Source organism: Carassius carassius, chromosome 15 (genome assembly GCF_963082965.1).
Source record: "Carassius carassius chromosome 15, fCarCar2.1, whole genome shotgun sequence".
NCBI lineage: Eukaryota > Metazoa > Chordata > Actinopteri > Cypriniformes > Cyprinidae > Carassius > Carassius carassius.
The window spans coordinates 29,734,826-29,760,633 of NC_081769.1; the positions used below are offsets into that span (position 1 = coordinate 29,734,826).

General features: G+C 35.1%; 1 protein-coding gene across 1 annotated transcript in view; it reads right to left on the reverse strand.

Moving 5' to 3' along the window:
- LOC132157949 (regulating synaptic membrane exocytosis protein 2-like) overlaps window positions 1-25,808 on the reverse strand; it is a 98,354-nt gene that overhangs the window by 60,173 nt on the left and 12,373 nt on the right. The window contains exons 3-16 of the mRNA XM_059567192.1: window positions 25,114-25,233; window positions 23,096-23,195; window positions 22,800-22,923; window positions 22,224-22,270; window positions 21,976-22,088; window positions 18,853-18,983; window positions 17,772-17,943; window positions 17,259-17,412; window positions 13,894-13,962; window positions 12,038-12,173; window positions 11,177-11,242; window positions 6,256-6,444; window positions 4,547-4,656; window positions 3,369-3,401 (exon numbers count right to left, since the gene is read on the reverse strand). Of these exons, the coding sequence (XP_059423175.1) occupies window positions 3,369-3,401; window positions 4,547-4,656; window positions 6,256-6,444; window positions 11,177-11,242; window positions 12,038-12,173; window positions 13,894-13,962; window positions 17,259-17,412; window positions 17,772-17,943; window positions 18,853-18,983; window positions 21,976-22,088; window positions 22,224-22,270; window positions 22,800-22,923; window positions 23,096-23,195; window positions 25,114-25,233 (1,564 nt within the window). The remainder of the gene's footprint in view (window positions 1-3,368; window positions 3,402-4,546; window positions 4,657-6,255; window positions 6,445-11,176; window positions 11,243-12,037; window positions 12,174-13,893; window positions 13,963-17,258; window positions 17,413-17,771; window positions 17,944-18,852; window positions 18,984-21,975; window positions 22,089-22,223; window positions 22,271-22,799; window positions 22,924-23,095; window positions 23,196-25,113; window positions 25,234-25,808) is intronic.

Below are 25,808 nucleotides of genomic sequence, written 5' to 3' on the forward strand. Positions count from 1 at the left end.
CTAAGCGTTTTAAAAAATTTAACAATAATAATAACAATTTATTCAGAGCAAAAGGAACATAAAATGTATACTAATCGAATGCACATCGCTGCATTTAAAAAAAAAAAGTATATATATATTATATTTACTATATATATATATATTAATTCTTAGAAAGAAACATTACCATTCCAGGTCAGGTTTTTTGTAAAAATGCATTAAAGATTTTTTTATAATTTAACAGAATAGGACATAATATTTTCAATATTTTCATATTACAATTACATTTTAAAATGCATTAAAACAGAAAATGATAATATTTCACAATATTACTGTTTTTAATGTAATTTTGATCAAATAAAAACTGACTTGGTTAAGAAATTTAAGGATTCTTTCAAAGATGATTTATGACTGCATGTTTATGAATGAACAATATATATAATTGAGAAATTTCAATAGTTAAAGATGATCAAAAAACTAAACATAAATAGCTTGACTAACTTTAGTTAAATTAAAACAGTGTGTGTTTTCTTTAATGCATCATTTCCAATGAGTTTATCAAAAATACTTGATATTACAATAACAGACTGGTGTGGAAAAATCGAAGAATTCAAACAAATAGACAGCAGTGTCAGTGTCTTTACGGAAAATCTTGTTAAAATTTGCGTGTAGATAAAGAAAATCAGACTGAAACTGAGGATTTCAGTCAGATCTTGTCAGTTTGTGTGCCATGAGCATCAAATGGTCAACTGACTTTCACCTTCCTCATTAACTTCACGTGCACTGCCCTTATTCATCCAGAGACTTAAAGCCAAAGCTCAAAATCATTCAGAGAAAGAGCGGAAAGAGCAGACAGGGTCAAGATCAGAGAGGTCAGAGGTCAAACCTGTCTGAGCAGTGATGTGCGTCTCCTCCTGATGGCCGTTAGATGAGTGACCAGTACTGACCACTGAGCTCTGCTGGTCCTCCCATGTCACCTCTTACCATGCAGGCCATTGACACAGAGACACAGGCAGCTTTAGCATATGGCTTGACGTGTGCCAGACAAACTGAGGATTGTAATTCCCCCATTGTGCAGTTACAGTGGACAAATATATCTGAACACTAACAGCTAAATCAGGCTTGAAAATCTAAATGTGACACTTTGTATTCCTTTAGTTTCATTAAGAAGTGTGTTTCTGACATTTCTTATTTATTTTGTGTCTAATGCAATACATTAAGACTGATTAAACATTCAAATATTTTTTCATATATCAATGTTTGTTCCTGAAATATAGTCTGCAGACGTTATTCTTCTGTATTTCGTTTTTGCATTAAGTTGGCTTTGTAAAATAAATCAAAAGGATGAAGAGGTAGAGAGAGTAATTTTCTAATTTCAGCACTAATGCAGCGAACAGCTCCTCTCAACACATGATTGTGCGTCATCTGCTGGTTAAACCACAGAACTGCGTCCTACAAATCAATGCGGTCAGAAGAACCACGGATTTACATTTATTAAAATATATAATTCTATAACATCTAAAGTAAAGAAACATTGCAAAATGACTTTAAGCAGAACAGTGTTTTAAATTTATTTAGAGTATAAGTCACTAGCTATAGTGCACAACACTTATCCAGACACAAGCTAGATCAATTTAATTCAACACAATCTCTCTATAAATATCCCTCATTATTCACAGCAAAATGCATTAAAACAATGACAACCCACACAAGAGAGAATATATGAGAGTCGTGAAGAGGGAGAGACTGACCTAGAAAGAGACAGAGAAAAACCTAGAAACCGACTCATCCATGCAGAACTCGTGCAAAGATCTGTGACACGTCAATCCTTCAGTTTTGAGTAAAGAAAAGACATTTTAAAGATGTAAGGACTGGGTGATAGGTAAAAACTCCATAAATTAACACGAGGAACAATTATTAAACATTTGCTATTCAATATAACAGAAAAATTGAAATTAATGAACTCCACCCCTAAACTCACATTTTTTGTTTTTGGTATGCACTAGATTTGCAAATTAAGAAAGAAAATGTGGTCAATTTTGATTTCTCATATTTCAGACTTTAAAATGTAAACACATTGTGATTATTTGATATATTTAAAAAATATATCATAATATAAATACGAGGCCCTGAAGGTGAGGAAAAGAAGATGAAGAGGAAAATACTGCTTAGCTACACTGCAAACACACGCCTGGAGAGACTTGCCTTTCCTGCCGTTAACCGCTGGGCCGTTCGCCCTCATTTCATAAGCTTTAACACAACAACAGGATCAGTGGAGTAAAAACACTGCAAAAATTCCCACAAATGCACAAAATACAAGTCAGACTTCTAATAAATCATTCTGAGTGTCATATGAAAAAAAAGAGAGATGAGAGTACTTCAAACAGCTGATGTAGTGTAAACACCAGTTGGACAGAAAGCAGAGATGGATGCTGGGAAAGTGGCAGACACACACACACACACTCCTAACAGACCAGATCTTGTGAGAAATACGACGGATGTGGCAGATGGGAGTGGAGGAAGTGCGATCGGTTGGAAACATGTCTGTTTGTGTTGGTCTCTACAACTAATTTTTCATTTGCAAATCTAAATATGACACAAATCTAAAGCTATGTATAAACTGACTACATAACATTACTCAGGTCTCATGGGCCGGTTTAGGGTTTTCTGTACTAGATCTCTATAATATACAGTACCATTTGGAGTCAGTTTTTTATTTAAAGAAAAGTACATTATACTTCTATTCATCAAGGATGCGATAAACTAATAAAAAGTGACAGTAAAGACTTTTATAATGTTACAAAAGATTTATATTTCAAATAGTTGTTCTTTTAACATTCTAGCCACCAATTCATTATGAAAAAAATGTATTACAGTTTCCACAAAAATAATAAACGGAACTGTTTTCGACATTGATGATGAAAATAAATGTTTCCGGAAATCCCTGTTTTGCAGCAATAATTCAAAATGATATTAGCAAAATAGAACAGCACATCTTAAAAATCAAACAATGATTGGACAAGACAGATACTGTGACTGCTTCTAAAACAACACAAAGGTCACTGGGAAAACAAAAACACATTTTGAAAATCCTTTATCACAACATTACACAGTCACTGCTACAGGAAGACAAAGGAAAAACCAAAAACTACCTGTCTACATTCACATTTAAACATGAAGAGTTTACAATGGACCTGGCTTCATAACCTCTCAGAGAAAACTCTGATGGAGCATTTGTTGTGTCCAAAATAGAGATGGAATTCACTTCTAAAAAGACAAATTTTAGACAAGTCTATAGAGGAAATGCCTGCTCAAGACCATTGCAGTTATGTTTAATTCAATCAGAAGCTCCTTCTGACAGATTAAACCTTCACAGACGTGTTACACACCTGGACAAGGCTCAAGTTCTTCATCTCCATCTTCTGAGAGAGGAATGAGAGAGGGAAACATCAGAGCGCACATGCAACTCAACCACACATGTCATTTACATGATCATGTGTGTCGTCCGCACTCAAATATAACAACAGCACAAACTGTGTCATATTCAGCCAGTGGGCTAATGAAACAGAGCACTGTTGTGATAATGCATAACGATTCCTAAAAAGAATGATAATAATTTTTTGACACGTGAAATGACAATTTGTAGACTCCTACTTGACACACCAGTTCAACAGTCAATCATCAAGGAGGCTCCGCCCACCCGTGGGGGAAAACAAAATGTATCATCATATTTACCCATTTATTTAAATGTTAACAACACTGATTCCAAGAAATTTGCCTATTTATTAGAAAGAAACTCATACAATTAGATTTTCTGTGCAGAAATTAAATCAAAAGTTGATATATATATATATATATATATATATATATATATATATATATATATATATATATATATATATATATTATATTATATAATTATTATTATTTATTTGGCTTGAAGTCATTGTCTGTTGATTTTTTTAAGTTGTACATGAAACAGAGATTTATTTATTTGTAACCATTTGTAAAACTGCTGACAAAAAAATATGTCCGCATACTTTAACTGTTTAAGTTACACTTTATAATAAGGTGCCACCATTAACTGTTAGTTTTTTAACTAACATTAACTGAAAATATTTATTAAGCTCATTTAATGTAAAAAAAGAGAGAAAAAAGAACTATTGTTCAAGTACCTTGGGTCCATTAAATAATATTAAGAGATTAAGAGAACCTTTTGATTTTAATGATATATAAGTCAATACTGAAATTAACATTAATAAAGATGCCTGAGACGTATCTTTCATTTAAGATTAATGTTAATGTTAACCTAAGTAGTTACCTAATGCTAAAAATTGGTAAATATTTTAATTATTATCTTACTTCAACAGAAAATACATCAGTGCTTTTTAGCCAAGTTTTTCTTTCTAAAACAGTCTGTAACTGGGATATGATGCATTGCTGACTGTAACTATAGCAAAGCACAACATTTGCAGAGTCAGTCATTCTGCAATCCCACCTCTCAAATAAACATCTCAGCATGAGCAATAGCCAACAAAAAAGAAGCTGCACAGAAAAACAGACTTACTTCTTTCCAGCGTCCCTTTTGGAGGCAGTTGTGGGAGCTGTCGTCCTCTCCTGCTGTTCACGGGGGTCCCGGTGGGGCTGGTCTGAACCGATCCTCCACGAGGATGTGCCCTAGTAGACAAAACATAAATAAATAAATAAATCCCCTTTATTATGGTTGTTATTTACATGTACCTTAACGCTATTCAAACAGTGACAGTGCTAGCAAGAAACTTCTAATCAACACAAAGTAGCTTAATAGAACATAAAAAAAAGGCATAAGGAGACTTCAGAGTTGATTTATGAAGAATCAGCAAACTAAAATATAACTCATATTACAATACTTTATAAATAAATAGGGTTAAAAAGCATGTGCTGAAAAGGAGTGGTTTAGTCAGTCATATATATGATATTTCACATATACATGTGCTGTAATATCATGCACTTCCATTTGAATGATGCTGAGGATTAAAATAACAGTAAACAAACATCATGGATTTCCATCAGCATTTTGTATAAACTAAAACAAAATGATTTCATAATCACATAACACTATATATACGGTTAGTTAATTAATAAAGATGATTTTGATTGAAGTATTAAATATCACTGTCTTAGTAAATTAAGTAAATTAGTGAATAGTAAATTCCTCAAAATATGCAGTATTATAGTATATAATGTAATGATACTAAGATTAACACTATTCAAAATATTAAGATAGGTAACGTTTGTTAAAGGAGTCTCTTATGCTTATCAAGGCCAGATTTATTTAATCAAAAATATATTATAAAATATAATTACAATTTACAATAACTCTTTTTCATTGAAATATATTTTAAAATGTAATTTATTAGCAGCATAACTCAACTCAACAACTGCATTTATTTAAAAGAAAAATCATTAGTAACACTATTAATATCTTTACTGTCACTTTTTATCTATTTAATGTGTCCTTGCTGATTATTTTCTTTCTAAAAAAAAAAAGCTTACAATTTCGAACAATATATATATATATTTTATTTTATTTTATTTAGTCTTTTTTAATAAAAACACCTTTAATAAAAACTAAATTGATACTGTAATGACTTTTTGTAATTTGTATTGTAATATTGTTCAAATGACTATAGAAAACCAGCATCTGATATAATCCATTTGGTCTGCCATTTTATTCCAAACGTTATATGTAGTGTTATATGTAGTTTATATAGGCTTATTCTTTAGTTTAACAATTTGCAACACTGCTCAAATATTCATTAGCATGTACATTTACTACATATGACAAAATGCTTGATGCTTTGGCACATGAAGGTGACTCTTCCACAGTGATGCTGCAAGAGAAGTGTGCGTTTTTCTCTGCCATCACCCAAAACAAACAAAACATTAGGATTCGAGACAAAAACAACCAAAAGGGGGGGGGGGGGGTGAGTTAAATATCACAGTATAGGGATAACAACCAATGAACATTCCACACCACTCACTGAAAGTACAACTGGTATGCGTTTTGCTATAAAACAAATCATTAAAAAGAAATGAAGAGTATCTGGTGCATCTACAGAGATGAGATGGAGCAGATACAACAGCACGGCTGCAAAGAGGACAACAAATAAATCAAATCAAAGGGTCGGTTGGTTGGATGGATGCAGGGAGTCTTTGTTAGCACATGAAGGATGTTTTGTTTGATTAGTTTCAGGTCTGGTTTGCGGGGTGAGCGTCTGCTTTGATCTGGGTCACCTCGATAAGGCAGGGGAGGGTGGAGCGGAGTGTCCTGACAGGGAGGGCATTGATGACCTCATGTGGGGGCCGTCAGGTGGCCGCTCCGTGGAGCGAGAGCGACTGTACATGGGCCGCTCCAGTGCGGACCGCTGGTCTGCAGAACGGGACCTGTGGTGATACTCGTGCCTGTCTGGCGAGCCGTAATTCCTGGAGAAACGTGATGCGGGGAAACAGGGCGATGTTTAGTGTAGGTGAGGTCGGTTGAGTCTCAGAACACCGCATGGCATTCTGGGAAAGCACTGAGAGACTCTAACAGCTCATGGTAAAGTTGTGTCGTCTTTGGCACTTGGAAGCAACCAATATATGAGTCTAAACCGATGGTTCTGTACAGTGATATGCTACATGATTTAATAAGACTGAAAGACACATTAGAAAAGCATAATTAAGTTCAGAAATTCAAAATCACACATTTTGCAGCACTCAGATCATGGAAGCATAAAAATAAAGAAAGAGAAGAAATGAATGAATTGTTATTAAAAACTGAGGAAGGAAAGATCACTCTAAGATTATTCCCACATTTTTACAGAAGGTAAAATCCCATCCATTTTACTCAGAGAGATTTTTTTATTTATTTTTTTTACAGATAATGTTAAATATTTCACAGGATTTCTGCAGGTTTTATGAAGGTAAAGTAAAGACTTTTTAAGATGTTTTAAGGCCAAGTAAAGAACATTTAAGGAAGAAATCGAATGCAGCACAATATGTCAATAATGAAATGCAGAGCACAGATTTCCAAATATGTTCTTCATCGGTATTCTTGTCTTGTTTCCAGTGCAAATGTTTGAAGATTCTTAAAATAAGTGGTATTTACTTAAGAAGCAAAATGACATAACATGAGAAGTCTGCCTTCATTTGTGGAAGGAAAAAATAAGGATTTTTAGGGAACATAAAGACCTGCAGATATATAGCATATATAACCAGCAGTGAAATGTGAGTTTTTGTTTGTTTGTTTGTTTTAAATCCCTATGGAGAAAATTAATGGGAAACCAACACTGCTTAAAACATTTGGCACAGTATAACATACTAATACACAAGATGACACAAAAAGACGTGTAGTGTCTGAAAAGTTGTCCAGCATCAAAACACTGATTTATTAATAATACATTGAGATAAATAAAGTGACCCTGTAAAAAAGCCTGTAATATATATATATATATATTTTTTTTTTTCATATTTGTTTTTATTTTTTATGGTAATGAAATTGGCCCAGCTCATGACAGCAGCAGGGATGCTCTCGGTGTTGGATATCATCCCATATAATGTCTTCATCTTGAAACTAAAAGGCTGTCGACATTTTAGACAGGCCATAAATGGCTGACCCAAATATGCTGCAGCAACGGTATACCCCTCCATGTCACTGTACGCCTCTATGATGGGCCATCCTAGCAGGACGCGGTAACCTGACCACCACCTGCTGACTGATGGAACACACACTACTGCCACGGATCCCAAAAAGATGCAAATATTTGGAACTGACCACATAAACCATTCAGAGTGTGCAGTACACACACCATCAGGGTTTAAAGGAACAATTCACACAACAATGAAAATCCATTCACAGGCCAACCAAGATGTAGATAAGTTTGTTTCAGACCAGATATGGAGTAATTTAACATTGTATCACTTGATCGACAATAGATCCTCTGCAGTGAATGGGTGCCGTCAGAATGAGAGTCCAAACAGCTGATTAAAACATCACAGTAATTCCAGTCCCACAATTAACATCTTGTAAAGTTAAAAGCTTTCTATTTTTATAACAAATCCATCATTAATAAGGCATTTTAACTTTGAGCTGTCACTTGTGGACAAAATATGCATAATCCATAATAATACTTCTTCCAGTGAAAAAAAGTCCATCCTCTGATGTTCTTCCACATCAAAATCCACTGAAATGTTTGTTTAATGTCATTTCTGAAGAACTAATTTGATCTGTTTTCACTTGTAAACAGTGATTGATCTGTGCATATTTCTTTCCTGCTTCAGATGAGAAAACGTTTTCGCTGGAGAAAAGCAATATTACTAATAGAGGACTCGTATTTTAGATAGAGGCAACTCTTTGAAGTTAAAAACGTCACATCAACACAACACATCTTTGTTATAGTGTTTTATCAAAAGTAAATAATTGAAAAAAAATCCATATCAATGTACATTATAGTGAATAACACATGCTGAACAACTTTTCACACTAAACACCATGTTAGAGACTACACACACAAAGCGAAACTACGATTCCATTAATAAGCTTAAGGTAGTGAAGTACTGTATTTATGAATTCCATTTTCCATAATTTCTCACTTTGTTAAAACAAAGCATGAGCTAGCTGTAAAAGTAAGTGCTCAGTTTCTTTATGATGACCTTATGAGAGAATGAAAATGGGGCTTTAAGAATGAGTCAAAGGCATACAGTATCTCACCATTCTTACAAAGACAGAATCTATGGTGAATATATTTTCCAACTCTTTTTGCAGGAGCTGTGTACATTAGGAGAGAGGGTGTTTCCTAGCTTTCCAGTCATTCCAGTGACAACCTTGTGTCGACAGTAATGAGTCACTGATGACCTGTTGATTTGATGTGCGCAAAGCTATTTTTTTCACACATGAAAAAAGTCTGGAAAATAGTTTTTAAATATTTGTAATTAAAATTCATTTAATAATGAAAATTAATTATTAAAATAAAGTCAATTATATTATTAACATCCAGCAGTAATATGACTACTACTAATAATAATACTACATTAATTTAATAATAATAATAATAATAATGTTTCACATTTTTATAAAATTATTTCTGAAATGTTTTTTTTTGTGTGCTTTAAGCTATAATAATTTATTTTCAATTACAGACACAACTCATTCAATTAAGAAAAGTAGTAATTATAACAGTATTATCATTTAAAATATTGAAATAAATAAAATTGATTCACCCATGAGGAGTGCTATTTTTATATTGCATGTCTTGTGAAAAAAATAATTTGTAGAATAAATTAATAATCACAAGTGATAAAATACGTGAAAAAAAATCAGAATTTTCGTAGTGGCATTGGCAAACAAAAATATTTGATTTTGCATGATGCTGCATCCACAATATGTCAAGTAACAAACTTATTTATAACTTAAATATACATACAATTTTGTGCACCGAATTTTGTATTATGCATTTATACCAGCATTGACATTAAGCCAACATGAGGTTGTGCGGATTCAAGTTTCTCAATGTCAGAGACCCTCATGAATTCAGGTTTTCAACAAAATAGTATCAAACTGGTTGCATCTTATAATGTCATGCTTATAAATGTATTGTACTGAAAACCTGGATTCGTTCAGAGGAAGTCAGGGTTTGAGAAACACTGATGTGTTAGTGGAGGCTCTCAGCAGGAGGTTAAAGGGATAGTTCACTTTCAAATTAAATTTTGGTATGTTTTAGCTTACGTCAAGGACATCCAAGATGTAGGTTTCTTTGTTTCCTCAGTATTTCCCATTTTGATATTTTTAGGTCCAACCGTTCTTGTCTGTGACTCACATAATGGATGTCTATGGTCACCACCTCAAAGAGCATGCAAAGAGGAGTCAAAATTAAACAATTCCCCATCATAAGTACACATTGATGACCTAATACAAGAAACGAGCGGTTTGTGTAAGAAAACGAACAGTATTTATATATTTTTTCCCTTATGTACACAACCACGTCCAACTGATCTGAGTTCGCGAGTGCTTCCTGATATGACGTGCACGCGCGCTCTGGCTTTAGTCTGCGCAAGCGCGGAAAGCCCCGGATGTGATGTCTCGCGCATGCACATCACTCATTGTTTACCACACGCTACACTTTCAATCTGCACTGTCTGAAATATAATGCAGTAATTGTAATAAATTAATGTTTATAATGCACCCTATAATCGTTGCGTTTCTAATAAAAATACAACACATTACTCACTCTATTGACAGCGTGCCATTGGGTCCCTCTGGCATTGGACGTCGCCTCCAGTTTATACGTGGCAAACTAAACACAACGTGCAAAACGCTGCGTCTCAACAGCGGAGAAAACTCAGGATCTTCAGTCAGGCAGGCGTGTGATGTTATACTGTTAATGTCCTCGTCGTCATCTTGTAGTTGTTCCATTCGTGACAACATATGCTCTCTACTTCTGTTGGCATCTCACAACACTTGCTACTAAAACACCACCAATTTTGAAGAGATCTCTGTCTCTGAGGCTTGAAGACGTGTTGCTACAGCGGATCACTCCTGAGTACTTGATCTGTGTATTCTGTTTCAAATAAATATGGTTATGAAAAAAATTCAACGTTGTCTATGGATATATTGAAATCGTCTTCCATTGCAATTTCCTGTACGTCTAAATATGTTTAGATCTTCACAGTGAAAGGTAATACTTCCGAAATCTGTGTAAACCATAGGCAGTAAGTGTAAACAATGAGTGATGTACACGTGCGAGAGATCGCTTCCGGCGCTTTCCGCGCTTGCGCAGACTAAAGCCAGAGCGCGCGTGCACGTCACATCGGGAAGCACTCGCGAACTCAGATCAGTTGGACGTGGTTGTGTACAAGAGGTAAAAACGATATAAATACTGTTCGTTTTCTTACACAATCCGCTCGTTTCGTGTCTTAGGTCATCAATGTGTACTTACGATGGGGAATTGTTTAATTTTGACTCCTCTTTGCATGCTCTTTGAGGTGGTGACCATAGACATCCATTATGTGAGTCACAGACAAGAACGGTTGGACCTAAAAATATCAAAATGGGAAATACTGAGGAAACAGAGAAACCTACATCTTGGATGTCCTTGAGGTAAGCTAAAACATACCAAAATTTAATTTGAAAATTAACTATCCCTTTAATGAGGACAGACACTGGCAGCAATGGCTCTACCTGAGTTCCTCCAGCTGACTGTCATGAGGCTGACTGTGTCGGGTTCGAGGTAAGGTGAGAAAATGACTGCAGGCAGATGGAGAGAATAGACGTGGATTTTCAAAAGAGAGATGAAGAGATTTGAGGGAAGAGAGAGGATGCTGATGATGGGATGAACCCAAACTTTTCACGTGGAAGAAATGTGGTTACTGTTCAATGACAACAACACTCACAGTTTTAGCTGTATCAAGAACAAAGATCATTTTAAACGAGTGTTATGATAATCCCAATAAATAAAACAGGATTTCCTTGCACTTTATTAAAACCAAGGTAAACAATCAAGCAATCAAATAAATCAGATAGATAGATAGATAGATAGATAGATAGATAGATAGATAGATAGATAGATAGATAGATAGATAGATAGATAGAAAGAAAGAAAGAAAGAAAGAAAGAAAGAAAGAAAGAAAGAAAGAAAGAAAGAAAGAACGAAAGAAAGCTCCTAATTGTTTATTAGGAACTAAACAAACTCTTTACTAAACAAACAAACTTAAATAAATATAAAATATTAAACAATAAACAAACAACAATAAACAAGCGAACTTGCCCGGTGAAGGTGAAAACCGCTACAAAAAGTAAAATAATAAAAATAATAATGGCAATGCTTGCTGGCTTATTAAAAAACAAACAAACAAACAAACAACCTAAATAACCTTTTACTACCTGCAGGATCATTGTTGTTGATTCAGTGATACAAACACGCTGTTGTTACACTAGATCTTGTGTGTTGTTGGATTCTTGAATCAAATGTGAATGGTAAACCGAAACTGCTTAACAGTGATTCAGATGTTTACGAACAGAGAAGGTTCAGATCTGTCTTACCTCTGAGAAGGGGGCATGCTGGGAGACCGTGAGCGTGCTCGGTTGATGTCAGCTGACCGAGAGCAGTGATTGGATGATAAGACCTGCTCAGGCACAGAGAGGGTGGAGCTCTGGAGGTCCCTGCCGTTTCTATAGTCTGTAACGAACCAAAGGGAAAGAATTAATGAACAATTGTGCACTAATAATATATACTACATGTGTACTTCATTTTGAGTGACTAATGCAAAACTGTTAAACCCTTTACTTAACTAAACCCTTTTTTTTTACATGCTTTAATAAAGTCCTTCAAGCAAAAATATTTAATCAAACTAGATTATCTATTCAACACCATGGACACTTCTGATGGAAATGATCATAAAAATCTAAAATTCTTATTAAAATATACTCATAACTAGTTATCTTGAAAGGTAGCATAATGATACACTACCATTAAAAATGTATTTGAATTAAGTCTATTAAGCATATCAAGGCTGCATGTATTTAATCAATGTACAATAAATGTATTTTACAATTCAAAACAATAGTTTTTCATTTATTTTTTATTTAATTTATTCATGTGAAGCAATTTTTTAAGCATCATTACTCCAGTCTTCAGTGTTACATGAAATTATTTGAATATGCTGATTTGCTACTCAAGAAACAGAAATTATTATTAACAATGTTGAAAACAGTTGTTCTGCTCAATATATTTTTGTGGAAATCATGACGCATTTTTCAGGACTCTTTGATAGATGCAAAGTTCAAAAGAACGTTTTAGATCAATTTACTGAATTTTTTTTTTTACTGTACCCCTTGTAATTTTACTTCGTACAAGTAACATTGGTTTGGTCTGTCACACACATACTGTAGTGTCTGAATGTGACCTCGGCATGCTCCAGCGCAGAGACTGCATCAGCACCGGTGCATCATGCTGCAATAAATGAACGGCTGCTAGACACACGGGCCAGAAAACAACAACAGCGGCACAGCGCATGAAGGGAAAGCAGCGATCTATAATTCCTCTGAATGTTAATCTTCTCCTCCCGGCGGAAAGCACTGCATCAGCACTTTACAACCGGCCCAGAGACGGAGCCAAAATCAATGAGAGAGAGAGAGAGAGAGTCTAAATGGCGGGGTGGGGGGGGGGCGGGGGTGTCCCTCTATCACAAAGAGCATGCCTGGAATTTTAAAAAGGGTGTGTGGATGTGTGTGGATGTGTGTGTGTGTGTGTGTGTGTGTGTGTGTGTGTGTGTGTGTGTGTGTGTGTGTGTGTGTGTGTGTGTGTGTGTGTGTGTTTGTTTAGGCTTTCCCTTCCCATCTGAGATGCCCGTACAGATGAACATTTTAGCACCAGTATTAGGCTAAGTTGTGAAGATATCTACGTGTAACATACTACCATACTTCATACTGTGCACAGCAGGACATTATTGAATTTATGAGAAAGATGTTTTACATTTTGATTTAATCAATTTAACTGCAAAAGTGGATTAAAAATGCAAGTAAGACATGACAATGAGATGATAATTGGACACAATGGGACTATATATTTTTTTATAAATTGCAAAATATTTTTTTAAAGTATACAGTATATATTGTGTGGTACAGAGTATGCAGTATCTTCTTATATATATATTTTAAGTATATAATATGTAATCTTATTTTTGTATTATTTATATACTATTGTAGTATTTATTAATACCAAAATGTTAAAATGTCTATTTTATATATATATATATATATATATATATATATATACAGTATATAATGTTTGTTTTCATAGGCAAATAGTGACTTATTTTAAACTCATTTAGCAGTTAACGTCTTCATCACCTCTGTCAGACGGTGGCACTTTCACCATGTTCCTGCTAACATCTTACCTGACACGACGCCAACACCATCCTCACAGTCATAGTCTGAGAACTCACTGTCGCTGATCCTCTGAGACCCTACAGACACACAGAGAGACAGGTGTCATGACCGGATCATGTGGTGTAGCATTTGATTAGTTTTGCACTATAAACCTAACAAAATCTCATGAGCTTTCTATCTACGGCCTACACAAATAGACAAATCAAACAATCAATAAATAAAATAATACATTTTTTGTAACCAAGTATTGGTTAATATTTCTATTTAAACGTTTTTGTAATTATTATTTAACTAAACAGAACTATTTTTACCAGCTCTTTTCAAGAAATGGATGAAATATAAAGAATGAAAGAAAAACTATATTTATAGTTGACATTAGTTGTCATTATAATTGTCATAATCTAATTCTTTTTACTCTTTTTATATTTTCTGTTTTCATTTAATATATTTTTTAATTTCGTAATTGTTTTGTAATTTCAGTATACTTCAAATTATTGTTTGTTTTTCCACCTAATATTTTTTATTTTTATTTTACATCAGCATTACTTCAATTAGTTAAAATTGGATTTAATAGTTTAGTTTTTTATGTCTTTAGAACAACACTGGTATAACATTCCTGATGCCCTGAATCGCGGTCTAGGTAGGCAGCTGCAACGTAACTGCTTAACCACAACTGACAAACACTGCTGTTCATTCATCTTCCTCTGTGACGTTCATAAAAAGTGGTAAAGAAGCTCTCTGCACTGGAAAAGTCTATTTCAGACTACTTACAGATAAACGAACATGTCAGTCAGACATCTCTCTCTCTTCCAAACCCACAAAACAAGAATGAGCCAGACTGAGCTTTGTATTACATGAGAAAATGGATCTTCTTCTCCCTTCGCTTCAGTCACGAGGAACAAACCGAACGAGGAACAAAACGCTGACGTTTGCCGAGTTTGACACTCTGAAGCGGCCGCTCCATCACTCAGTTCAGATCAAGAATGAAAGCTAATCTGCCGAGCGCCATTCACACAACTACAACCAGAACGGACACCCAGCCTGCGCTCGCCCACCAAACAGACCCTTGACAAGCCAGCAATAAACCTGCTCTCATTTCATTCGCCTGTCCTCTTTTCTCCTTCAGCTCTCTGGTCTATAAATCAGTCTCTTTAAATCACTAAATCAAACACACGTACACCGAAGTGTCAAAAGAGATTCACAAACTTAGAAAGGATCACTTGAGGTTTTCTTGTGACCTGTCTTACTGATTTGTTAGGGTTACACACATAAGACTTTTCTTATGTAGTGCAATGCATCAATGTCAGAAGCTTAAAGTAAGTGCAAAATCTGCATTTTTAATAACCACCCATCATCCAGTTGAACCAGTTCCTGTTAAATCTTTGTAAGGGATGTCTTCATAATATCCTAATTATGTCGGAACATATTAAAAAAGATGGCTCTTTAGTGACACTTTTCAAAACGATTAGCTAACTGCTGTCAGTGAAGAGAAAATTACCGGAGTGAACATGATTTGTGAGGATTTTCCTTTGCTTCTGTCTCTTTGAATGCTTAAAAACAGGTGCTGCAAGTACAAAACCAACACAGCAACCAAAAACCAAGAAAACTCACTCTTAAAAGAGAAGAAACTAAACTAATTCAAAGGCATTGCACACAAAGGCGGGATATTAGATATTATATTATTTATCACAGCTATGCAGAATTAGTAACTACAAATGGAGGGAAAACTACAAATTAGGACTGGGTTGCCCTAGAATGACAGAAAATTGTAGTGTTTTCTCTGACCATTATTTATGCATCAGAATATATATTTGCACAAAAAAATGTTGACAAAAGGAGTGATGAAAGAAATACGTTTTCACTGTCTTATGTGCATGTATGTGTATTTATGCATTTATAAGATAAAGTAAAAAAAAGGAAATAGTCACATTGTGAGATATCATTTTGTATTTCTGATGTATAAATATAAATTAAGTTAAGAGAAATAAAGTTGAAATTACGAGAACTAAATAGCTCATGTTAATTTGTAATGAATAATGATACATTTTGGTTTGTGCCATCAACTTCCAGTATATAGTAAAAAATAAAAAATAAATTAACACATGATAAATTAATTAACTCTTTTGTTCAAAAGTCTGAGGTCAGTGAGGGTTAAATTAAATTGATTAAAACTGACAGAAAAACTTTATCCTTTCCTCTTTATATTTATCATGGAATCTTGAAAAAAGTATCATGGTTTCCATAAAAATAATAAAAAGCATAACTGTTTTCAATATAATAATAAGAATTTTCTTACAATAAGAAATATTTCTTCAGCAGTATCAGCATGTTAGAATGATTTCTGAGGGATCATATGACACTGAAGAAAAAATTATATTTCAAAATATACTCAAATAGAAAACAGCTCTTAAAATAGAATAATGTCTCATAATATTACAGTTTTTACTAAATGTTTAATTAAATAAATGTAGCCTTGGTGAGCATAAGAGACTTCTTTCAAAAACATTACAAAATAAAAATAAATCTCACCGAGCACAAGCTTTTGAACTGTAGTTTATAGACATTTTTTAATTGTTTAATTTCTATCCAAAATAATTATATTGTGACCATTAACATAACGTAAAATGAATAATGTTGTATATGAATTTTCCTCATACCATCCAGCCCTTCTAGAAGTAATGATAACAGTAAACAGAAGCCTGTGTTCACTACATTTCATATAAAGAGATCGAACTGATCTGCAACAAAGAGGGAAAAACAGCAGCATTGGGGAGACTCAGAGGGCACTGTGGGAAAGGGTGGCAGTGTGAGGACATGGTCCACTTTGGTCAGTGTTTGTTTCGGTGTTTGACGGGAGTGAGAGGGACAGCAGGGTGGATCCAGTATAAAAACACACGGTGAAACCCAGAGGATCAGCCTGAGCATGCAGCAGTCATTACCTGAGCTGTACACAAACGGGCCTTTGGCTGCAGAAATAACCAGGTCAAGATAGAAAACAATGAATGCAGGACACAATTGCTTAAACCAACAGCTGTAGTGTTTCAGATTTCAGCTCAGATGACTGAGCACTTATGAATGTGTGTGATCTTAGGCCTGAAACATACAGTACTCTATGAAAGCATGAAACATAAGCTGTTTTCATTTGTTTATTCATTCTGAAAATGTCCTCTGTTTTGGCTACTGAAGTTCAAATCATAGATACTTTTTTAATATCTTTGCGTAAATGCTGTCATACAAGTTCTGACAAGGAAGAATCGCAAAACTAATCACATACATCTTTAAGAAAACTAGACAAAAAAATATAATCAGTGAGGGAATCGTTCACCCAAAACCCAAAACAGAGAGATAGAGGGAGATAGAGAGAGAGACATACTCTGCAGTCTGCGTGTGGGACTGTCTCCATGCAGCGCTCGTCTCTGAAGGCAGGGGGAGCTCTTGGGCAGGGGTACCGATGAGACATCATGTGTTTGTAGCTTATACCAGTGTGGCTCATCGTCCAGCAGTGCTGTTTCCAGCTCTATAAGGATCTACACACAAACATTTGCTTCACATTTAAATGCATGACGACATATCCACTTTATCCCGAAAACAAATTCAATGCATGTCACTGAACCTCTAAAGGTAAGATTATTAACGTGACTGTGTGATTTAAAAGTTAACTACAACAATAACACAATACGCATTAGAATATATATAAATAATATTAGTATTACTATTATAATTATTTAAGCATACTATTTTGTGAACTTAACTGTCACTAGTTAGATCTAATATTGTAGCAAGATCAATTTAGAATTATATGTCACTAAATAGCACGCAAAAAAAAAAGAAGTGATCAACTGGCAGAAGAAGCATAAACTTGACTGATGATTCATTTTGTCCTCACCTCTCCCAAGAACTCACTCTCCTCCTCTCGCACCCGAGCCTGGTCCCACAGCGTGATCTCCAGCATGCGTTCCCTGAACTCCCGCCGGTGGACGGGGGAATACATAAAGGTCTGGTTCCATTTGGGCTCTAGTGATTTCTTTACAGTTTTTGTTCTTCTTTTGCTTTTGTCACTGGAGAAACAATTATTCAAACTGTTTTTATTTACCATCATGGTAAAAGAACCCGTGAACAAACACTGAACTCAACAAGCTGAAGAATACCATGGGAATATGGGAATGTTAAGCGAGACATGTAAGATCTACTTATAGACTGCTCTCAGAAAGGAATACTAGCATAGTGCTTGCTGCATACTGCTCCGATTTTTTATTAAAATGTTATCTTGGCAGTCAAATCATATTGAGAGTAAAAAAAAAAAAAGTTACATTTTTTATCATTGCATGGTGGGACATAGCATCCCACAGGGTTATTATTGTTAATTATATATATATATATATTAATATATATATATATATAATAAGTATTAATACTTATATATTAATATATATATATAAGTATTAACTTAAATATTACTGAAATTAAATAAAATATAAATATTAGAAATGTTGCCTTGGAAAACAACAAAAAATTGAAGCTCAAGCATTAAGTTACTAACTGGAAATAAATACAAACTAACACCAAAACTGAAATAAAAATTAATTAAACCTACAAAATAAAACCTAAATAGTTATAATTAAAAACAAACAAAAATCTAGAACTGATATATATATATATATAATATATATATATAAATGAAACTCATTCAAATAAAAGCTAAAAATATTATTATTAATAACAAGTGTAATAACATACAAATAATACTACAACTGCATTGATATTTCAGTGTATTTTGTATACGGCACATTTTGCCAAAAAGGTCATAATATAGAAACTGTGCACAATATACATATTAAATACAGCTAAAATAGTGTGATTAAGGTGTGCCATTCTGAACACAGCCATATTGAACTGTTTGATGACAAGACCATGGTTTTTTTTTTGTCTTGCACAGAGTCTTATTGGCATTACTGCCCTAATCTCACCTTCTGTCAGGGAGGAAGTAGATCTTCACGTAAGGATTGCGTGGTCGGCCGTCTTCTCTTGAAGGCAGGTCCTTTGCCCCCAGTATGGTGACGATAAGCTGATGGCCGACTTTGTCATACCAAAGTTTGACCTGCAGGGGGACAAAAATCACAGCCTGCATGAGATGAAGAGGGACTTGTGTTCTCAAGCTTCACATCATCTGCTGCTTCATTTAAACACATTAAGAAAAGAGAGTTTGATATGCATTGTATCATAGAGTATTGCACATGCTAAGATGCGTGACAGACCAAGCTTGGTTGTCAGACAAGTATGGAAAAGACAGAAAAATACTTAGAAGTCAAACACACACAGAAACAACACAAACAACAAACAAAATGCTAGATCTTCTAAGCCGGAGGCCATACTTGGTTGTAGTAATAGGTACATAACTCTTTCTATAAAGTAAATGCCTACAAATGTCTCAGGCCGCAGAGTAACACATGCAATGAAGGACGTTCCATATTTTATGTAAAAATGCAAACAAGGCAAAGTGTTACAAGGAGAGCTAAGTCAAACAAACTGTACCATTACAAAAATCCCCAAAAGGACCAGAGGTTGCTGTGCATTAAGGAAAATAATGTTGCCCAAAATAGAAAATCTGCAATATTGCTGAGGGAAAAGGTCTGAAAACCATTGGATATGTGAAGAGCTATAGATATAATGTTGACATTTACAATGCATTTGTTTTTTGATTTTTTGCTACAATCTTAAAATCATTCACATCATGTTTGCTGTTACAAGTACTGTAGGTACAATTTGCTTATTTAATACATCCCTGAAGAACAAATAAAAACAAGTAAAACAGGGATTGTTAAAGGTGCTGTGAAATTGCAACTGAAATAGCCCTTTATCCAACTCCACTCTCCAAAAACATGTCAGCCACCATGATGTCAAAATGACTGACAGGCAGAGAGACTTTCTGATTTGCTAGATTTCTGACAGGCTGTATATTTTATGTATAAAAATTATATATTTTTTCACTTAGCAGTAATATTTTAAACGTACAATTACTTACAGTACCTTTAACATATCCTTTTAACTGCAACATGAAACTACCAGCAATGTTAGTACCGATTTAGTATAATTACATGTGAAATAAACAATAGTTTTTGAAACAGTCAGCAAAGGAATGAAAGTACTCTGAATCACTTCTTTCTAAACGGTATGGATGAGTATCAGGATTCAATGCAGTTTCATGTTACATGGAAAAAGAATCAAATTTTATGTCCTGACAAACTCAGCAATCACTAAACATTTAAAGAGACACAGTACTCGTCTGCCGGGGCAAACACTGCAGGTGAACGTCTCACAGAGTTAGAGTCATTACTCCACATCTGCCAACACTCGGGTGTCTCTTAAAATATTTTTGTGCTAATTCATTGCATGCATATGATTTATGCCTTACATTCAGATAAAATATGCTTAAAACAGCAACACCAAATGAATAGGTAAAGAAGTCTTTGAATGCTCAAACTGAGATAATAAACTGTTTTGGAAATGCAGTCATTTTTCTACTGTGCATTAAATGAATTAAAGCAATAGAAGAGAAGTGTATTTATAGACAGCAACGATTACCTGAACTCTAGGGTTAAAAGGCTCAATTCTTCTACTAAGGCTTTGGCTCTGGGTACGTAAAGTGAATGAAAAACAACAATGAAGAGAAATGCAATAAAACTAAAACCTGAAATGACAATACCAGTTGTTAATGCAACACTAAGAAAGCCGAAAGGAGATTCAATCCAAAGACAATGGCTATGGAACATACTGCACTGGAACATTTTTATTTATTTTTCGTATTTTCACTTGGATACAATCTCTTGCTCAGAGATTGGGAAATTAGTGATCAATGCTCAAGACTCTTAGGATTGAATACTTCCTGTGCATTGTCTAGAGCAGTTTCCCAAAGAGCGTCCCACAACCCTCTAACTTGGTTCTAGAGGGTAGAGGGTTGTAAAAAATTAGTATTGTTTTAAAAGACAGACAGACATGTCATGTCTTTTCTTCTAAAAAGTCGCATTGGGCCATCTCTTCATGGACAACATGGCTGTTTACATTGAATCTCCCGCTCAGCAAAATACAAAGTGACAAGATTTTTATTTAACACACAAACACATACACACCATATAGTGTTAGAAATTATCAAATTTGGAGAGATATAGAACAAGAATATGAGAAAACATTTTTTTTTATTAATATAAATAATACACAATTCATTTTGAGATTAGTGGTATTGACCCAAAACTACCCATCCATCCATCTATCTATACATATATCCTCTATCATTAGCCACCCCTGCTTTCTAGATAACGGTATTAGCCACTGGAAAATCCCATTTTGGTCCGCCATTCGTGGAATTCATTGATTTTTTTCATCTAGGGAATAACCCACACTTCATTTGTTGTGCTTAAATCAACCAGCTTGTGCACTTTACACCAGAGTTCATCATGTTCTACAAGCATCCTGGGTATCTTTACACACAGACATAATGGGCTACATGAGGCCTGACTGTAACCTGATCAGGTTTGAGGAGACTATGCAGCTTCTGCTGATTGCTGATCCAATGCTTCATCTCTGTTCAAAGCCATTTAAGTGAAATGAAATGGAAAAGTCTGAGAATTTGATGAAGATAAGAAGTTAGTACACCAAATTAAAGCACATGGTATGCAAATTATATGTGTAAGCAATGTAAGCCCTTTTTGGGGGGAAAACGTGGCCTAATGGTTCGAAAGTTGGATTTGTAACCCAAAGGTTGTGGGTTCAAGGCTCATACCTGCAGGGATTGTCAGTAGGGCAAATGAATGTACAGCGCTCTCACCCACCTTCAGTACCACGACTGAGGTCCCTTTGAGCAACTGCTCCCCGGGCGCCGCAGCATAAATGGCTGCCCACCGCAGAGCACTAATTCCGAGTATGGGTCACCAAACTTGGCCACCTGTCATGTCACTTCACTTTATCTATATATTTTATGAATGATGGAAATGTGGTTTGGTTCCACAAGCTTTTGGGAAACTTATTGCTACTCTTCATCCAAATACATACTGATCAAAACACTTTCTATCCCCTGCAAAGATGTGTTTACTTACTGTAAGCTGTCCCGATAAGTACTGAGGGGCATCCCGCAGCACTCCGGGGCTCATGGGAGACGTGACGGATATGGAGGGGCGCTCCATCTTCTGAGACTCAAATGAACTCGAACCTTAGAAGAGATTCAGCGTGAAGTAGAACAACTCCAAATTAATAAGAGATTCTTTCAAAGAGCTGCTGAAATGTCTCATTAATGTCTCACAGAATCTCATCGTTTATACACGCTAGACTGAGAAAATGTACTCACTGGACTCCAGTTGTGCGTGTGTGCTTTCTGGTATCCTGGGGATATCGCTGCAATGACAGGGGCACAGAGAAATCAATGACATGTGCTTCAATGACCCTGAGCGCCACATTAGTCTTGGTGTGAAGTTTGTGGCAGCAGCCCAAATTCACAATCTAAAGAGAGTTCACTTGGTCATACGCTCTTTACAATTACAATTAGGGTGATTAGGAGGGCTAAACTGAGGGCAGCAGTTTTGTTTGCTTGTTCATCTGAGCCAGCAAGTACTCTAAAGGTTCAAATCAGACATGTTTTATATTTTTTTCCTGGGGTCCACTATTAATGTTATGAACCCAATAAAACATTGCATCACTTTGTTGTTATTCATCAGAAGCCATATGTCAAGTTTGCAATTATATTTCATATTTTCTTTTCAATTAAAAAGGAGGTTTTAAGTTTGTCTTTTTTAACGGTATCAGCATAATCTTCTATATTAGAGGCATCTGTTGGATCTTTTGTATTCACAGTAACTGAATATTTGTAAATGTTATTTCTGTTCATTTCACGTTACACTGAAGAACACTGTAGAGGACGCCGTACCCAATGGGTCGTGAGACCACTAGTTCCACCTGAGGCTCTGGCTTTGATTCTAAAATGATATTGTAAACTTCTTTAAATGTGGCTCCTTGTAACTTTCGGCCGTTCCACTCAAGGACTTGGTCACCTATGAAACAAGAAAATCACTTAAAACTCTGTTATCAAACACTCAACAAACTGTCAGACTACCATGAAAAAATTTGGGCCAATTCTGTTTTCTTTCCAAAGCCTTTGAAAAAAATGTGCCAACCCCAAACTGCTGAATGGTAGTATATGAAATACTGAAACATAGCATGTACCTGGTCTGAGATGCCCAACTGTATCCGCTAAACTCCCTTTCCTTACTTTGGTGATGAATGCACAAAGTCGCCTGGACTCTGTCATCTTTCCTCCAACCACCTGTAAAAAAAAAAAAAGTAAAATGTTTAGATAATGAACTAGTCATGCTGAAACTACAGCATATTAGTTTTTGCTGTTGTGCCAACATTTCTACCAAGAAATGGCAATGAAATTTTACTGGCATTGTAAGTATCACGACCATAGAGCTTCATGTTAAAATAAGCTACAAAAGTCAAACATATTTAATAGTTCTTGGCTTTTTTATTCATGTCTGATTTTGTTTAGGACCTAGAGTTCAGAAAGAATAATCGGTTTCAAAATAAACTGCACAAGTTTACACTGAACAATAAAAAGTGAGACTTTCGAGGGTGTGCATGTTATTTCTGTCCATGCTTTTGAAAGAAACGACTGTTTGAAAAGGCCTGGAGGTCTATTCCATAAACCACGTGACCAATCGCTCTGTGAGCATCATACAAATCAAATCCCCACTAATGGCAGCCCAATGCAAACATACAAAGAAGATTACGAGCTGCCTCCTGGATAAAGACGGCTTTACATAATGAGTGGAATGGAGCCGAGGGTGATTGTGAGTGTGTGTGTGTGTGTGTGTGTGTGTGTGTGTGTGTGTGTGTGTGTGTGTGTGTGTGTGTATGTGTGTTTGACAAACTGCTGCTGGTAACGAATATAATGCACACGGTAGCACTGAGCTGACACACAGTCAGCCATTCAGAAAGTTTGTTATCAGTAATGATTCTATGTTTCTCTCCACTCCGCTGAACAATCCATGTGAAAGTGCTTTAACAACAAATACAAGCTTTGCATTTCTGGAAGTGCACAGCTCTGTTTACTTCCAGTGCAAGAGCTTTTTTTTTTTGCTCTTTTAATGACAACAATAAATTACTATTAAACTTTATACTTTCTCGGTTCACATTTGTTAAAAGTAATATGCATTCACTCTTAAAAATAAAGTTTTTTATTGGCATTGATGGATCTGTGAAGAACTTTTAACATTCAAAGAACCCTGACTGCACAAAAGGTTCTTTATAGTGGAAAAATAAATCACTGAAATGAATGGAATATTTCTGACCTTATTTTATCAGTGCTCATTATGGCAAGTAATAAAATGTTCGTTCATAATTTATAATTTTTAAATAACTTAATCCACTTTTAAAATTGTTTTACTCAGATTACTGAAGTAAAATGGGTTATGAACATGCTTCACATTGACTTCAGTTTTATGTAAAAATAAAAACAAAATAAAATCAACTTAACTTTTATGATATTAACGCTTTACAATCCATGGCCATGTTTAATTTCTCTAGAAGACCCACAATGGATATTTCTGCTTTATAAAAATGGTAGGAAATTATAAAAAAAAATCTATAGTAATTAACATAAATGTTATCAATAGAATTTGTATTAAAGGAATAGTTAATGGAAAAAAAGCTTTAAAAAATATACCTACCCTCAGGCCATCCAAGATGAGTCTGTGTCTTCACTGACACATCAACAGATTTGATTGGAGCTGCTTTGGGCTGTTTTTGCATGTAAACAGTGCTTGATTTGTGCATATTTCTGTCCTGATTCAGATGAGGCAAATATTTCACCAGAGAAAGCAATATTATGGATAGAGGGCTTTTTTTTTTTAACAATCACACAAGATGGTAATTGATGGACTGGAGTGTAGTGGATAACTTGTGGATTACTAGGATGCTTTTATCAGCTGTTTGGACTTTCATTCTGACGGCACCCATTCACTGCAGAGGGTCTGCTGGTGAGCAAGTGATGTGATGCTAAATTTCTCTAAATCTGTTCCAATGATGAAACAAGCTCATCTACATCTTTGAAAATTTCTGTAAATTTACATTTTTGGGTGAACTACTAAAGCAGGAATGACTTACTGCCATTATTACAACTAAACAGCCATATGCGAAATCATATAAAGATCATGCCCACACAGGAAGGAGAAGCGACTCACTTTCAGTCCCAGAAGAGCTCCAGAGTCGCGGGGAACGCTGCCGTCCTTCATGCGCTTGTTGAGCAGGATTCTGCCGATCAGTCGATCTCCATCTTTGGAGGGCTGCCATGTGACCGGGTGCTGTCAGGTCAAAACCACAACAAACATCATTCCAGAACACACAGAAAGCTGCCAGTGCTGGTGCGGGGAAGGCCGAGATGATTTCATCTGATTTATCGCACAAACTCTGTTGTGATTGCAGGTGTTTCAAGCCACACATCTGGGACAAAGCAAATAATGTTTCTTAGAGGCTTAAGGGATTAGCTCTCCCTAAAATGAAAATTCTCTCATCATTTACTCATGTCATTTCTGCTTTCCGTGAATCATGTAAGGAGATGTTTTCTATACAACAAAATTAAATCGAAAATAGTGGCAGTCTGCTGATGAGTCATATGGCCAAACCGGAAACTAGAGTGCAAAGTGGTCCATATCCAAGCGACTATGTGCTCTATTCCAAGTCTTCTGAAGTGATATGATAGCTTAGCATGAGGAACAAACTGAAATGTCAGTCACTATTAGAAGCTGAATTTCTCCCGCTGTCAAATCTTAAAAATGAGTAAATGATGACAGAATTTTCTTTTTTGAAAATTCTTAAAAATTCTTAGTTTTGTTTAAAATGTCTATTAATCTTAGTCTTAAAATGCATGTTTTGCAAG